At 36.4% G+C, this 17,995-nt stretch overlaps 1 protein-coding gene across 4 annotated transcripts in view; it reads left to right on the top strand.

Annotated features, from left to right (window-relative positions):
* The window catches only part of LOC124285576 (SH3 and PX domain-containing protein 2A-like), a 235,953-nt gene that overhangs the window by 38,643 nt on the left and 179,315 nt on the right, over positions 1 to 17,995 (top strand). For all 4 annotated transcript variants that reach the window (XM_046721831.1, XM_046721828.1, XM_046721829.1 and 1 more), the window contains 2 exons: positions 1,259 to 1,334; positions 6,763 to 6,839. In XM_046721831.1, coding sequence (XP_046577787.1) covers positions 1,298 to 1,334; positions 6,763 to 6,839 — 114 coding nt within the window. In that variant the 5' untranslated portion in view covers positions 1,259 to 1,297. The remainder of the gene's footprint in view (positions 1 to 1,258; positions 1,335 to 6,762; positions 6,840 to 17,995) is intronic.

Genomic DNA, 17,995 nt, shown 5'->3' with positions numbered 1-17,995 from the left:
CTTTACAGAGTCTTTTGTCAGAAGTGATCTCGTACCGCTATTGTATATACTACTCCACATAATGATGATATTAGGTCATCCCTTATTCCATGAAAGTTAGGAAAAAGCAGATATTGTCAGAAATATACTTTATCACTGAACTCAAGTTTTTGGAGAGGGATTGTGAGTATGAAGGCCAAACTCATGACTGTGAGAGAAAGGATTGTTTCAGGAACAAAGACACTACACGTTAAAGAAAAGCTAATCAGTGAAGGCAAGAAGTAATGCTAACACATAGCAAAAACACATGAACTGGCACAGACTCAAAATAATTAAAAGCATATGTGGGAAAGCGTATCTCTGTCTAACAAGTTTCTATTTGATGGTCCCAAAAATTTAATTCCATAGATATTTAATTCCATAGATATTATTATTCTTTTAATCTTTATCTTTTATACATAATGTCCACTCTTATTCTCTCTGGGCTGGGGGAATTTTGATTATCTCCTTTTTGTGAGCCACCACATGTTGGCCTACTGAATTCTGCATGTTTTCTCAGCCTGAAAGAATAAATGCCAGTCTTATTCCAATTCATATATTTTTGTTATTATTGTGAGATTACTTAAAGTGTTATTTTATGTCATAAAAGATATTTTGAGTTAGGACAAGAGTTACCTCCCTTAGACCACATCTTCACCTTTTATGTACACTACAGTAGAATAGAGTTAGCTACTTTTGAACGGCTCTGCAATCACCTACGCTTCTGCGACAAAATGTGCACGCTTGCACTGCACTTGACAAAAATCCCTCCCAACCAGTCTTATTCCAAGTCATGTATTTTTGTAATTATTGTTAGATTACTTAAATGAAAACTTGAAAATACATCTGTACTAATTAGTTTGAATAGTTTGTCACTCTACAAAAATCTAAATCTATATCTTGCAATACCTCATTGTGCTATGTTATAATACCTCATACATTCATACATGTGTGTTTGGTGTAGCCTTGGCATCGCTTAAAAATATAGTCGATTCAATCAAAACAGAAAAAATCAGGTTATTTGTTTTGTTGCCTTATCAGTGATAGAAAAATAAATAAAAATAAGAACTTCAAACCAAAGCAGCAGTCAACAGGACCAATGGTTTAACAGTGCCAGAAATGTAAAAAGGGGTCAGTTTGGCAAGGTTTGCCCAAATCATTCACAATGGGACCTTTATTACAAAATGTTAATATTCTGCCCAGGATTCATTTTGATAAAGCATTATTTTTGTTCTTTCAGGGCACTTTATTGAACAAGTTCCCCATTGAAGCTGGTACGATGGAGCCATCTCAGAGAATAATACCAATCTTGCCAGGTATGCATAAAGAATGATGTCATACAAATGTGTTTTTCAAAGCTGTAAGTCTGAACAGAGACAGAGAGATAACACAAGCAAAAACTGATGTAGAATACTGTAAACGTACTTATTTTCGCGTGGTGCAATTTTCGCGGAATTGACAGTGTAGACTACATCGCGCGGTCAATTATTCGCGCAATCAGTAATTGCCGGAACTGCCAGCTGTCTCTTTGGCCGCCACTAATAGCAGTGAAAACAAACAGAGTGGCTTAACCTGTCAGGCGGCGTTTATTGCTTACTCACCGGAAATCCCTATCTGTGCGATATACTAATCCGTTTACTCCCGGAAGAGATGAAAAACACATCAGTCTTATGTTCCGAATTCTGACGATTTGACGAATTAACTTATACTGTATATGAAGCTCTTTGTGATTTCAAACAAGCCGGGTTGTTGTGAATGAGATGATTGAGTGTTAGTGACTATTCGCTTCATGATGTACTGGTGAATAAAATCTTAATGAATAAATGAAATACTGCTGTATTATTTCTTTCCGAGTCGTTTCACAGTAATCTGTTTTGTATCAAACCATCTTTCATGTGACCAATTTCCATGGCGGCCACAACACACATTGCTGTTTTCGCTAATTCGGCAATGGGATTTGGCTCATTATTTAATTATGTTTTGGGAAATCCATTACAGCGACAGTTAAGTATGATCAGTCGTCATTTTAAGATTCCCGTTGATTTCTGTCTTCAAACGTGATGTGTTATGGTAACAACTCAGGGGCGAAAAGCACGAAAAAAAACCTGGGCGAAATATAATACGTTTACAGTATTATAAAAATCTGAAGAGCAAAAAATATCTTTATTCCTTTGAATACATTATCTGCATTACATCATGGCCAATATTCTTGCAATTTTGTTAGCATTACATAGAAAAGGCTTTTGATTTTCATTTCTGTATAGTAGCCATTCTAATCAGTTGGAAAACCAAACAGTGTGCCAAATGCCTCAGAGTAACACTTGTTGTATTTAGATAAGCACATTTCATGATATTGGTAACTTTCATTGCAAATATAAGATGTGGAAAAATATTTTCACATGCATGTTTAATTACACTGGTTGTTTGGCTCCATGTGCTGTCATAGGTGACCTACATGGAGTTAACATTATTGTCCCTTTGATATATATAAGGGAGTTTGTCATTTTCTTCGTATTTTGTAGTAATATAGCCATATAATTCTTACAAATCATTTGTTTTTATTATGTCCTTTCCATAAACCCTGTATTTTGGCCGCAGTCGCACTAAAACTAAACTTTTCAACTTTGAACTATCCCCCTGACCCCTCTGTCATCGTCCTTCCTGGTTCTACAGGCACTTCACCAAGCTCTAGATAGTGTTCCAGACATTGTCAAACAAGCAAAATCCATACTTGAATATGTCGTTAAAACATTGAAACCTGGTTTTTGAGATACCAGTTCTTCATACACTGGTGACCTCACTTGCCTCTCAAGTGGACTACTTGTCTATTGTGGAAGGTTCCTCCTGGCCACCATGTGGTTCTCACACAGGCATCTTGTTTATAACAGGACCATCACAAAGACTTGTTTTGTCTGCTATGACCACCAGCTGTTGTTATGTATAAAGTTTATTCAGTCAGGAACAGTGTTATATTTTGACTTTGAGGTTTAGAAGGTACCACATCTGCATGAACTTTCCAGCATAGTCTAACCCAGAAATTTCCAGAACAGTTACACTGTTTATAAGTGGCACACCTTTGACTCGTTCATCTCACATTACATCTCACATTAAAAGAAGACCAGCAGTTTTGTGAAGTTTACTTTCACCATGGATTCTCTTTCTGCATGGTGTCCTGTGCCACGCATTTTTTTTAGGCCATGGCCTTCACTGGTTCATGATGTCAGCGAAAACTTTCCAGGACTGACCCCCACAGTCGCTGTCCCTCTTGTATTTAACAAGACAGTTATGCTGCATATTCAGTGGACCTCAAATGTATCATGTGTGATAGATTGTCAGATGAAGATTTCACTGCATATTTGAGAGCCATTGCCAAACAGGAAGCAGATCAGCAACATAAAAAGAAACGTCCTTCTTCTCGGGATCAGGCTAAGGATGTTGTTTTAATTCATCAAAGGTTTGTCGTCTTGGGCGAAAAATTCTGCAGAACAGCCCACTGTTGACACTTCGTCATCTTGTACTGATCTGGGCATCTCATCTCACTCGATCAACCAACCAGAATCTAGGTCACAAAGTGGGTCATTCAGTCAAGACTGAAGTGATAGTGTCTCCAGCGCGGACTGCTGCTACGATGCTGGACAGAGAGAGCACAACACGTTACCTCCCTTGTTGAATGAGAAGAATATCAGCGATGGACTACGTGCTACTGTTAAAAAAATATAGTGCAGTGAGATTCGTCAATTTCTACACCAGCTGTAACTACTGCACCTAGTGACCTTGTTGACACCCCCTCTCGTCTTGAGTGAAATCGTATTGGTCGTCAATCGTCAGAGGGATACTTCATCAGATTGTCATGAATGACATAAACAATCATGAATGTCACATGACCGTTTCCAGCACTGTTCACCAATCATGTTTTCATGCTTTATGAGTACTGGTATGTAAAGTTCACAAACACATCAGGAAAACACATAAAAAATTACATTAAATCTGCGAGTGGAGAAAAATATTGACAGTAATGTATATGTAATAGATCATGTGAGGAGCAAGAGTATATCCACTTGATCTAAAAAAGATTGTTTTTGAAATACAAATTAGGAAAGAAATATGTCACATAGATCTAGCCTAGACTTGCGTGTATGGCCATCATACTGTCTTCATAAGACTGGATCATTTCCATGGTTCTTTGACTCCCAGAGTTTTCCAGGCACTGTCAGTGGTTTTCAAATAGAATACAATTGTTAATAAAGTCACATTTCTTTGATGTTCACTGGTCTACATCAAATTCATTTATGGGCTGATTTTCAGTTAACTATTGTTTCAACTTTGGAATCTCAATTTGACACAGTGATGTACCTGCACCTGTAATACTCCATTTACAAACTTTGGATCGTTTTGTTGCGCCCTCTAAGTGCAAACATCTTACCTGAGTCATGGACACTGTAAGTTGATGACCCGCACTCAGTGGATCTTGTACTTCCTCCTTCCACTCCTTGACTCAGATGCAGACAATGAGGATCATCATCATCTGTCACTGCCAAGGGAATATGGATCCAGGCAGCTCCTCCTCTGATGCCTGAGGATCATACATACTCACTCACTCACTCACTTTTTCTTACATCATTTATATACGGGACATACCAGTTAGAAGTGATATAGTCTTCATTCTTTTTCAGAGAGATTGTCCATGGGGTACATATATGCATTTTCTGCGTCTGAAAATGTCATGTGACAGTTGTATCAATGTTTTAAGAAGATATTGTACAATAAATAAAAAGCCTTTTAATCTATTATACGGCCCCCACCACGTGGAGTTACCCCCCTGCCATGCATGCGTGGCCAACCAGGTAAGGACCCAGGCCCGTATCATCATTCCTTCTGCTGTCACACATCGTGTTCACACGCGCCTTGACTGTGCTGACCAATTCTAAGATGTCTGAGTCTTCAACTACTGTATGTATGGTCTTTTTTCGTTCTTTAGAACGCTCTTTTGACTTTGCAGTTAGTTATTTCTCATTTATGTGACTTTTGTATCAAAATTTTACGCTCGCTTTCCTGTAGTTTACGCACGTGTTGCTATTCCATGGCGGGAAGTTTAGCGTGCCACGTGGTTGAAATATTGCTTTATATACAATTATTTCATGTTGCGTTGTCGCATTCACATATTTTCAATGTTTTATACGTGTTATTGCTGTTTCTGTTGTATTTGGCCATTAGCTACATGCTTTGCGTGTTTGCTTTCAGGCGTTTACGGTGTGAGTTGCCTGTGGGCAAAAATTGCCGCCACAGGACAAACACGAGAAGTGTTTATGCTGCCTAGAGAAAGCTGGGCACAACCCAGACGTGTGCAAGCTCTGCCTCGGCTTTTCCGCCAGAGCGCAAAAGAGGCGAGCTGCAGATTTCCTCTGCTTTCAGGAATTGAGGGAGACGGGAGGGAACCCGGCTGAGGAACTTTCCCCGTCTAAATCTAAAACTTTCAACAGCTTGAACAAAAAATGCTTGAAATACCTTTGTATGGTTTACATGTAATAACTTATGATATTACTTCTGTCTATGTCTAAGAATGTTTTGAAATACCAACTTATTGTGTTTTGTAACAAGCGTACTAAATCATTTCATTGTTGTAATAACACTGACAAGTATATATATTCGATGCAAAGGTGCGAGTTATCACTTTATATACGATTAGGTAACATTATCAACTTTAGATTATGAAAAATAAATAGTTACAATTCAGTAAGCTTTAAATTAGTAAGTTATTTATGTCTGATCTATTCGAGCATGGATGTATAATTAGTTGTGTTTACGATTCATTATATGTCACACATGACAATGTAATTATGATTTGTTTGAGTGGCATTCTAGAAGTTGCTGGTATAGAGATGACAAGACTTTATGGATGATCAACTTCTTTATTTTAACAATGGCGACGTTTCAGTATAGATTCTTATACCGTTTTCAAGCATATGGGGGAATGATGGGGTGCACCAGTACATGTAATAATACCTAAAAAGTAAATTGAAACTATTCTATTGTGTTTGAATTCTTAGTATGTCCTTGAAATTTGGTATATTGTTTCCTATTTATTAGGTAGTTGAAGAAAATATAATCTTCAGTAACCTATAAAACATTATATCTAATTCAATCAATGTGCATAAGAAGCATTTTAGCATCCACTCCCAATGAAGTGTACCAGACACTTTCCTGTGTAAAAAACATCTCATAATCCCCTTTCTTGCCGACATGTGTTCGCTGTATAAGCCTATGATTATGATTAGCAATTGGTATTAAAACATTTTAAATACTTCTTCTGATTAACACTAAAGGATGCATCTCGTACGAAAAGCTAATCTTTGCTCAGTACTACTAAATTGGTTGAAATAATAGGTACAGTGCGATTTTTTAAAGTACGACACACATGTGCGTCTCTCGCTGAATAAGAGGTGCTTTCTGTTGTTGCACATGTGCGTCTCTCGCTGAGTAAGAAGTGCTTTCTGTTGTTGCACATGTGCGTCTCTCGCTGTGAGGAGCTAATTAATTTGTCGCACATGTGTGTCTCTCGGCCTTATTGAGTTAAAGCATTTGCTCGTCACACTGAAGACCCGGGCTCTATTCCCTACATGGGTACAATTTTTAAGCATTCAATGCGAGGTAGAGATTAAGGTGCTTCTGTTTTTGCATGTAATGCAAACACTTTTGTGGATAGACCATTTGAACCTCATAAAAAATTACTTTGATCTTTTTCAGGAAAGATCTTGTTTGGACGGAGTCACATCCGAGAGGTGGCCTTAAAACGGTTGAAACCTATTGATGAATACTGTCAGGTTAGTATTTATTCTGCACTCCAAGTGCTCCAGTTTTTTTACAACTGACTTATTTGCTATCAGTATGTCTCTTCAGGGTCAAAATGGTCCTTGCTAGCAAAGACGTTTTTGAATACCCACTAATTCCCCCAAAAGCCATAAACAGTCATCTCTCGCCATAACCCAGATCTTAGGGTCCATGGATGATTTCCTGTGTTATAAGACACCCACGTTATACGTAACACGTAATAAAGGCCAAGTATTATTGTAGTTTCCATGGACATAGACATATTTTGTGTATTGGGCCCAGTCAAAACTATTTAAGAAATACAGTTCACTCTACCGCCATGTATAGAGCACACTTTCGCCTTAAACTATTATAGTTAAAGTACGAGGACGCTTGCGTCCGAGTGCTTTAATGTTATAATAGTTCAGGGCAAAAGTGTGCTTTATTACACTATACATGGTGGTAGAGCGAACTGTATTTCTTTCCTAAGATGCCAAATTTAATACTTTCTAAGGATAATTATGATTAATTTACAGCAGAAAACAAACGACGGTGTCGGTGACCTAAATTAAGAATCCTCGCACAGGGCTAACTGGCGCGCTGTTCTATTGATGTGTCTGCCCCCCTACGTTAAGAACATTGCCAGAAAAAAACAAATGATAACAGTTTCATGACAGTTTACATTCGGATTAAGTATCTTCTCTGAATTATTTTAATTACATCTGTCATTAACGTAAACCATATGGGGCAATATGAACGTCGCATTTCTGCTACCAAGGTAAGTTTAGAACAGTACATCCAGATGAAGCTGAGTAGTCAAGCGACATTCCATGATTGCATAGTGGTAATGTAAACATTGCGAATGTTACCATGTCGCTTAAAACTTGCGGGTGGAATTGACACATTTTAACCGTCATAAAACATAAATGTAATGTTTCCACCAGTGATGTTAGCTGCGTGAAGCAACTGCAAACCAAGAAACGGGATGCAACGGAGTAGTTTACTGTAGGAGGCCGTACGAGGCAATGACAACTGACATGCATTGTGACGTCGCTTACATTGTGACGTAATGTAAAATGGTTCGATTATGAGGGGGCACACTAGAATGGCCAAGACACAAGTACCCAAGACACCGTTACTGTGTATACATGAAGGGAAAATGTGTTATTATGCAAAAAATTGAGACATTATATGTTTAAAACAGCTATTTATGGTAAATATCTATTCACTGAACTCCCAGACATCTCTATATTGCCATACTTATTGTGATCTGTTTAAAACAAGAATTTTATAAATGTTATGATAACCATCGTAGCAGTTAAAAATAACTTGAACTACTAACGTGTTGATCAGGGGTGTAAGTGATGTAAGATATGGTTGAAGATGAATGTCCACAATGTCACAGAATATATAGGTTAATATCTATCCTCAGATGCTGCAGTCTTCAGGCATCACAATCACTAGTAGAGTCTTTGAATGGCATTTAGAAGTGATAAACATAAAGGCATAAATTCACCTGATAGGGGGAGTAAGAATATACTCCTAACTGTTGTTTCCATCTCAATAAAGAAGTTGACATCGATAACATTCTTGCCTTTAATCACCACATACACAATAGGGCAGGAAACAAACCCATTTTTGGGGGGTGATTTGATCAAATTGAGAGGTATACATGATCTATATATCAAATTAAAGCTGAAGACCTATAGAATAATATTAGACATGATGTGGAAATATTCGCGTGGACACTTTCTGGTAAAACCGGATTTTGGGTCAAAAACACTAAAAATCATAATTTTCCAAATATCCTTATTAATTTTCAAACTATTGACCCCATTCAAACAAATTCACCATCAAATGAAAGGTTGCTCTCTGTACAATAGAAAAATAATAGTGATTGCAATATTTAGACGTAAAATTTTCATTGCATGATTGAAAATTTGGGTAAAAAATGTAATTTTCGGTCCTCCTTTTTTATCAGGTATGATACAGTAGAAGAATAATAAATCTAATTGGAATAATTTCAAAATTACCTTTTAATCACTCATCACTATCATCATTACAGGTAAAGATAGATTAATATCTCTAAAATAGAACATTGTTAAAGATACTGAAATATAAGTGTAATGTGTTAGGAACCAACAATCCTTCAAACTAGATTCACTTGCTGTTCTTTTTGTAAAGCAATAGTATGTCTTGTGTTAAAGGTTATTGTAATAACTAACAACTTGGAAAAGGAATATGATTATTACACAGGTCATTCTTCATTGTCACTGGTTATCTTCACCAAGATCATTCATGCAAGGACACAGTTCAATACAGATTGCTCTGTCTAGAAATGCACCACACCGAGGAGCATGGGGATTTGTAGCAGGTGCAAACAAGGCAGTCAAGAACTTCCGAAGCAGTTTGATGTTCAAACAATGTGGGGTTGAGCAATCCATTCACCCTAGTCCAGGCAAAATCTTCAAGGTTACCAAACTCTGGTTTACCACAATGAGAACTTGTCCAGATGCTAGTTTGCGGCATCACACGCTTAACATGCTGTCGAAAGCTGTCTTCGCATGAGGGAAGTTTGGCAAGCTCAATGTCTGTTGAAATCTCATGTCATTCAAAGAGTGATGTGGTTTAACCTTCTTCCTGGGGTCATACAAGGCTGACGTTAGATTGCCTGCAGACCTCCACTGCTGCATCAAGGTTTCCTGAAGATAAGACTTGATGACTTGAAAACAGATCTTTATCTTTCATCTTTGTCTTTGTCTTCTTGCCAACATGAAAATAATGCTGATGACGTATCTCAGCCAGTAAAGGCATGGACTCCTGGCAAGGCAAATGACATTGATGATCCAAGAAGATGGCAGATGTTATGGACATGATTGAACCGGTGCTTGTCCGTGACTTCAGAAGACACTCCAGTTTTCACGGACATGCTCCATTTGTGGACAATAGCAGATATATAGTATGAGAACATCTGTATCAGGGGACTTGATGATGATACTTCCTTGGGTATGCCTCTCTTCAAACTCACCATTGCAGTACATGGCGTTGAAGAGCATGCATGTATCAACTTCTTCTTGAGAACATTCACGTGCATCAATGCAAGCATCACCAGTGGGAGGGATCAACTTGGTCACCATTCCATCTTCATATCTTCCTGAGAGATACAATCCTCCTTGTTGTTCTGTTGACATTGTAGCAACTTGGACTTTGGTACACAAAACGTTGTTAACTGTGACATGTTCTCAGAAACTTGTTCCACTGTGGAATCTGTCTGCCTGATGACACTTGATACTTCTTGCCGGTGTTGAGGTCAGCCCTTCGTGAACGTTCTGCAGACTTAGTGGAGTTGCGATTGTCATACTGGTCGAACATATCTATGACAGTATCAGCCCTTGTGAAACACTGCTTCATATTTTGCATATAACTGTCAGCAACACTATCCAACGCGGAGGGAATGGCAGGTTTCATACTTATCAATATTGCCATTGTATCGCGAATGTGGACAGTGTCTTTTTGTCAAAGTCTGGTAAAGTGTCAATATTCTGTACAATTTCTTCTAATTTGTCTGTCAAATCGGCATTGGATGTCTTCCTCCTTGATCCATCTTCATTGAAAAGTAATGTAGGAACTGATCCTATGGGATGTGCGAGAACCTTAGCCATTGTGACATCATCACGACAATCTGTCAGACATAATGGTCTTCTAAAGACCATTTCTGCGTGCAAATGCACAAGTCGAACAGTCCCATCTTCACTAAGAATCTATGATAAAGCAAATCCTGACCACAAAGATCATTTCCAAACAACTGCACAAGTCTGGTAAAAACATCGTCTTGGCTCAATTGGGCAGTGATTGTAATTCTCCAGGTGATAAATTTGTTCGAGCACTAATTATGATGCAGTACTCGGCAGATGAATGTTTACTCTTTTGGACTTGGCCCCTTTAAGTCCATGTCTCTTTGAAGTTAACCTGAAATAAGGAAAGTTTCATCATTAAATCTTCTTACATTTATTAACAGTAGAACATATTTCATAAAGAGAGTGGGTGGTGGGGTAGTACAGTGGTTAAGGGTTAAAAGTTAAAAGCTCATCACAATGCTGAAGACTATTGGTTTGATTCCCCACATGGGTACAATGTGTGAAGTCCATTTCAGAAAAGTGTCCCCACAACAAAATAAGAGCTTTTGTTATGTTTAATATTCATTATGATGAATATATGTGCTGAAATGTTGCTAAAAGCAATTTTGCAAACAAGAGAAAATTATTTCAAAAGAAATGTCTTTTAAAAAATACAAGCTTTCATTATGATGCTACATGAAAATGATAGCAATTTTTTTTTAAATATGTACATTGTATTTTAAAAAATCAAGATATTATTAATAAATAAAAGAATGTATGTGAAACTATTAAAGATAAAAGTTTAACAAATAAAGAAATCTAATGCGCAGTTTTGAAAAAAACCTTTGCAATCAATTTTCTTGTTATATTTTACCAAAAAAATTCAAATTTAATTAAAAGGTATTTTAGTGAAAATAATTTTGGACAGCATGCACATATTGAATTATATCTATGTTTATAAATATAATTCAATCTAATAAATATTTTTTGAAGAAATTGTCCTGTCAAATTATAAGGTAGTGTTTATATTTTGGTGGAAAAAAAAAAATATATATAACAAAATTATGTTTGGGGAAATTATATACGTTAAGAAAGAAATTATTTCATTTCTACATTTTTATAATCAACATATCTCCTTTAAAAATCACTTCAAAACATATTTATTGCTAAAATTGGTGTGTTTTTTTAGTTGAGGATCACAATCGGGTAATATTAAGTTGTAGGGAAATATTGCTTACACTGACAATGCATTTTATACAGGGTGGCCTTCTCAGGGTTTCAGAATGTTATCTGTACATTTTTTCAAAACTTCTTTGAAAAGAATCATCAAAAACCTAATAAAATCATAATGTTATAATATCTGAAATATAATTGGACCAATAATAGAAAGATCAAGCATAAGATTCTCTGAATAGGATTTGATGAATATTTTCATCCTTAAAATGGCCTCTCAAGGAGTTTCATCAGTTAAAACTTTAGAGTTAGTTATCTTGAAATCTGTCAATGAAACAGTTGACTTTAAACATGTAAAATGCCATGAAAATACCTTAGGATATCAGGTACAATAACAAATTACCTATTTGAAATGCATTTCAAAATTTTATCATCAAACAAGATTAGTGCATAACTAACCCACTGGTAATCTTCTGTAATTTCTATCATTGAAACATAAGGTTCTGTGGAAATGTACACAATTAGAAAACAACTTACCTCAATAATGATATTGAAGAAATCTGAAGACTTGTCAATGCTTCAAATGAAAATCTTTGGAAAAAAGTTTTAACAAGCTGTCAAGTTCCAAATGTCAACACTGCTAGGACAGGAAGTGGTCTCAGCAGACTGCAGGAAGTACTGGTAGTACTGTTTTCTTGATGACTCATTTTACGGCAGAGTTTCTCTACAGACTTTATTGGTGTGACATAAAAACGTTTTTATAAGAAAATGTCCACATAAATTTCACCACATCATTTTTTTTCTTAATGCTCAGATCACAAGCTTTCATTTCATTTATAGATTGTGTATACCTCTCTCAGATATCAAAAACAAATGGTTTTTGAAGGAATATCAGGTTTGTGTCCTGCCCTACAACACCTGTTCTGGAGAGAAAGTTAGTTTCTTTGTTTTTTGTTATCTGATAGGTGAAACACGTAACCAAAACACATCTTTACGAGAGCCATGAGCGTTGCATCAAAATGCAACAGTAATGCCTCATGCAGTCACTTTCTGGATGTGCAGGATCGAGCACATGAGTTTCAGACGGCTAGGTGGTTGTCGACAATTTTGATCAGTGAGACTCGTACTGGTCATAGATTATACAAATAGTTTGCCATATTCAGGCATAGTATAGATACTAAACAATTTAGAATTATAGTTGTGTAACTTATCAGATAACTTATTTAGTTCATGTAGTTTACAAAAGTATAATATTTAGTTTGGTGGTCGGAGTGGCAAAAGTATCATATTTAGTTTGGTGGTTGGAGTGGCATGAACGTTGTTTAGTTACCATTTAGTTCAGCACGTTTTTCACGTTCACATTGTTTTAGTAATTCAACTGGGTAACAACACCCTTTACAGCAATTCATCAAAATCATCATGGTTTCCATTTCAGACATGTCATCATTCTCTAATCTAAAATCTGTAATTAACGATGAAAATAAATATCCACAATGCCACCAAAAGGAGTGGTCTGTTCACACACTATTTACACTCATCATTATATATAGTAAAGCTTCAACAGTGTCTTCAGTGGCTCTTAGAATCTTCTTGAACCAAGTTGTCTTCCCAACTCTAGAATACTTATCTACAGGTAGAAATCTACCTGTATTATCAGCTTCAGGTAAGGCATGGGAGGCTGACAGAGCTTTCGCTTTTCGTTTGCTTCTTGTTTCATCAGTTATTTGGTTCTGGACTGGATCCTTGCCATAATGTCTTTTCTCTTGTTGCCCATTTAAGTGAATATGGTTTATAGGTATCAAACACAAGAATGACTTTATCAAATTCTCTTGTAAGGCTCATCAGTCGGTTATTGAAGCTCTGACTTAGATCCTTTACTGTCTCTACTGTGGGGGGATAACTGTATCATCTTCTGAAGAAGCTATAGGCCTTTTGGAATCTGGTCAAACTCAGCTCTGGTTAGTGTGCTATTGGTAGACTGTGGCAGAGATTTCAAGCCAATGGGTCCGTGCAATCTGCATGTCGCCCAGGTCGCCCCAGAGTCACAACAGTCCCAGATGATAGGCACATGATTAACACTGCGTTACATAACAGATTCCATAATGCAGCAGAACTTCAGACAGAACACTTCATGTAAGGATATCCTGGAGCACCGGTCAGAGATATTTAAGGGCAGCTGGATTCCGCTGTAGGCGACCTGCAGTTCGTCCACCACATCACCATGTTACAGGAAGGCAGGTTTGAGATGGAGTAGATATCATGGCTGCTGGAATCAACGTCAGTGGTCTTGTGTGCTCTTCAAAAGCAGATTCAATTTGTCTTTCCATGATGGTCGACAGAGGATTTATTGTTGCAATGGAGAGCAAATCACAGATGCAACTGATTTGGCAGGGGGTCAGTCATGGTTTGGGCAGGGATAACTCCTACCGGACGTACTCCACTGCATTATGATGACACTCTTAGTTCTATTATTTCTGAGAAACTTTTCTTTACATGTGCTATGCATCATTTGACCCTTTATTAATGACACCTGGTATATTTAATAACATTTATGTTAAAGAATTTATTTTCATTAGGCTGGTTTCTCAATGACCCAATTCAGAAAAAGAATAAAAGTTGACATGATGGAACAATGAAACAGTAACTGATGTTGAAAAATATTAAGATAGCTTGTGAGTTAACCTTTTGTAAGGGATGTAACTCTGGTCTGCAATTTTGAATTCTTACTAAAATTTGATCAGCATTATTTACTCGTGTTTCCGGTTGTTCCCCCCCGGCAATTGTTGTTTTGACTATCACAGAGTAAAGTGTGTTTACCTACGCTAGTTTTCGGTCGTTGTCACTCACAGGCGCTGCTTTACATGTTTTAGTTAAGTTGTAGGTTTCAACCTAGTTTCCAAGTTATAACCTAGTTTCCATTAAAACTGAAACTACATTTTGCACCAGTATCTGGATAGTATCCATGTCGGGACTTTGCCCACTCGTTCATGGAGGCTCCTGCTGGTGCTTAGTTTATTGTTGTTTCCAACCTAGCTCCCAGCTTATAACCTGGTTTCCATGAAACTGAATCTGTTGTGCTGGCCCTTTACCCGCTCCTCCAGAAAAGAGGTTGTGTTTCATGCAACACACATACCAAATCAGGTATTTTATACAATTGCACAATGGTAAAACCGCCAGGATGACAAATAACAAAATAAAACACAAAGTCATGATAGCTTTATTTACATTAAACAATTTGCTGATAAACAACTGATATTTGGAATGTTCACATTAATAAAAACTGAATTTTCAAAATGCATAAATAATTAAAAGCAATAAGGGAATAACTAGCAGTGAGTATGGGATGTTTTCTTAAACTCTTCAATGTAGATGAATCCATATTATTTGGTTTTCCAAACTGAGAAATGTTAACTCTTTCCCCAAGAGAGGAATAACTTTCTGTTTCTTCTCCGGCCAGTCAATCGTTGTCAGGACCTTCCTCCTGCTTTCCAGCTTCTGAAAGTTAGAAAACAATAAACAATCAGTACAAACAAGCATTCGTCAACAATATCGCTAGCTGGAGAAAGGAAAACTGTCCAATGTTCCTTAAGCTTGAGGAAAAATAAACTGTAACCACAGTCCAATAAGCACGAAGTTCAATAAATCAAAACTGATCATTTGACCTGAAAAGTGACAAAAGTTTCAATCGCAGAAGAACTTAATGAAATTTGTAAGAGTAGAGAGACAAGCGAGAGAAGGACGTATTTCCTTAGCTTGGGTTGGACATTTGATGACTGACAAAAATATTTTCTTTCACTAATAACAGTTGTGAGTTATAGAAAACATTGACATTGAATTAATAACATTTCTTAGGAATGCACACTAAATTCATACTATCATTGCCTATATTTCCGAGAAATTCTCATGTGAAAACTATAACTTATTTTCTGAATGTTACATACATTATGCTTTGATATTATTTGGATAATTTTACTGAATTAAAAATCATTTACATCATTTACTGAAGGGTTTGGATTACACATACCTGTTGCAGGTCAAGATCAGTTAGTCATCTTCAGTTTTTCCAACACTGCCCCAATGGAATGCTGGAAATATAGAATCAGGAACTTTCTAAGGGATATTGTACTCTTGATAACAATAAGGCATGAAAATAGAAGAATAAATATCAATTTGCAAGGTGTAGATATGCTAATATCAAAAGAAGCAAAATTAACAAGTTCATATAATTTTAGGTTGACAATGTACATCAATGTATCCCCAACATATCCTATTAAACGTTCTATATATCCAACTTTCTTTGGAAACTTCTTTTGTGGATCTAACAAAATCCACATCTCTTCATTCAGAGTTAAATATCTTGACATTCTAAGTGTAAAATTGTTTACATCAGATGATTAACTTAAATTACCTCATACATCAGTAATCTATCCTATACTGACTTGAAAACCTATTAAAAAACAGTTTCCAAAAATATTGTGTTGACAATTTATCCACTCAACAGCATTATAGTATCATGATAAATATCGTCTTAAAAGTTGGCTGAAAAATATTGTTGATTTTTTTGTCATAGGCTGTCTTGTAACTCTAATAACTAGACAAAGAATTTTGAAACTTCACTCTAACCATTCACCAAATCTGGTCAAAGAATTCCTATAAATGCAAAATGACTCACTATCCCCCACTGAATTGTTTTCAGTGGTACAAATATCAAAAGCAATTTTCAATAACAAACTTTAAAATAGAACTTCCAATCATTGGATTTCTTGCAATAATATTCAAATACTTCTAAATACGTTTGGAAGTTATCTTGAGTCGTGACATTGCTGGATATATTTGTGGTTCATATTGTTCTTGCAAAGACAATATTTCATACATTACGATAATGAACCATTTAGTCATATGTGACCTGATCGAAATCACAATCGAGTTCTTGAGTTGACTAAGTAAAGGAAGCCATATCTCTTGCCAACATTTCGACACGCAATTGCTTATCGTGTTCCATCAAGTCTATAACTTTAATTTCATATTTATTGTCCTAGCTACTTATGTACATTAAACGTTACACATAACATGAGCTATTGCTTAATTCAAGAAATTTACACTGTACCTGACATGGTCGTGGAATGTTCCCTTTCTCCCTCCGCGATCGACGACTGCTCCTGCTTTCAAGTTGTCACGTACCCGAGCCTCCAAAGCTTCTAGTGTAACTCGCATTGCCATTTTCTTGATTCAGATAACATGGACAATCGAAGGAATAATTAATTGTGCTGGGTTCCTTGTTGTGTTAAAAAGGGGCGACACTTTGGCCCACTTTCAAAACAACTTCTCATGAGTTCAAGTGACAAAATGGCGGCAATTGTGTGAAGGGGCATTGTGGGTAATAACAAATACCTAATCCCTTTTCGATTGGCAGGTATGAAAACATTATCTGACCCAATTTGGTTGTGATTTCAAGACATAAAAGACGAAAATGACCACTTCAGTACATAAAAACGTTGCTTTTATAAAATGTCACGAGTTCGCGCGTGCCCACAGATTACCGACTCATTACTTCTACAGCAATTCAATTTTGATAATAGGTGCCCGTTAAGACGAGACAACCCCAAGGAAGCCGACACACAGACCTCGACATACAAATGACATGACACTGATTGTTTGTCAAGTACTTGAACTCACTGTCAAAGCTTATACTAACTTTAAATGCTTTTAATGGTAAACATTACTCACAACCTCAATTCATAGTACAATTCCCTGATATTCTAGTTATTGAGAAATCCGTAATGTATGTACCGGATTGACAATTGTTTGAATTACATTATACTAAACTTCCTAAATGCTTATACTCTTTCACATTCTAAAGCAAAAATAATTAAACCGAGTTTTCCCTCAAATTTCACTTTTTGACGTTTAAGCTTTTTCATTACTACAGTGAAAATTGTTACTCATTGTAGAATATCATCCATCTATTTAGATTTTCAAAATTCCCCATGATATGAAATGATGATAAATAATTGGTATTTAATAACAATTAAGATTGTAATAAATGATAAAATTTGATAACTGAGGATTGTTCATCTAAGCTTGTCAGACTTCACAGTTATTGTCGAACACAAGTGAAACACTTCATGTGTCATATATATCAAAATTATAACAGTATAGTGATTTGGTGTCCCACAATATCAGTTCTTTCCACACACTCAACATCTTGGTTCAACAAAACAGGTAAATATAAAGTTAACCAATGCGTCAACAACTATTTGGGGTAACCTTTCTTCTTGTTCATCTAAGCAATCTTACAAATTACGTGCTCTTTCAAATGTAAATCTGCTGTTCCTTCCCCAGGCATATTCATTTTGAATTTTAAGACCTCATAATTATTC

This window comes from Haliotis rubra, unplaced genomic scaffold, assembly GCF_003918875.1.
Source record: "Haliotis rubra isolate DU_JTF1 unplaced genomic scaffold, ASM391887v1 Scf363, whole genome shotgun sequence".
Lineage (NCBI taxonomy): Eukaryota > Metazoa > Mollusca > Gastropoda > Lepetellida > Haliotidae > Haliotis > Haliotis rubra.
This window is presented reverse-complemented; position numbering and strand designations above follow the sequence as displayed.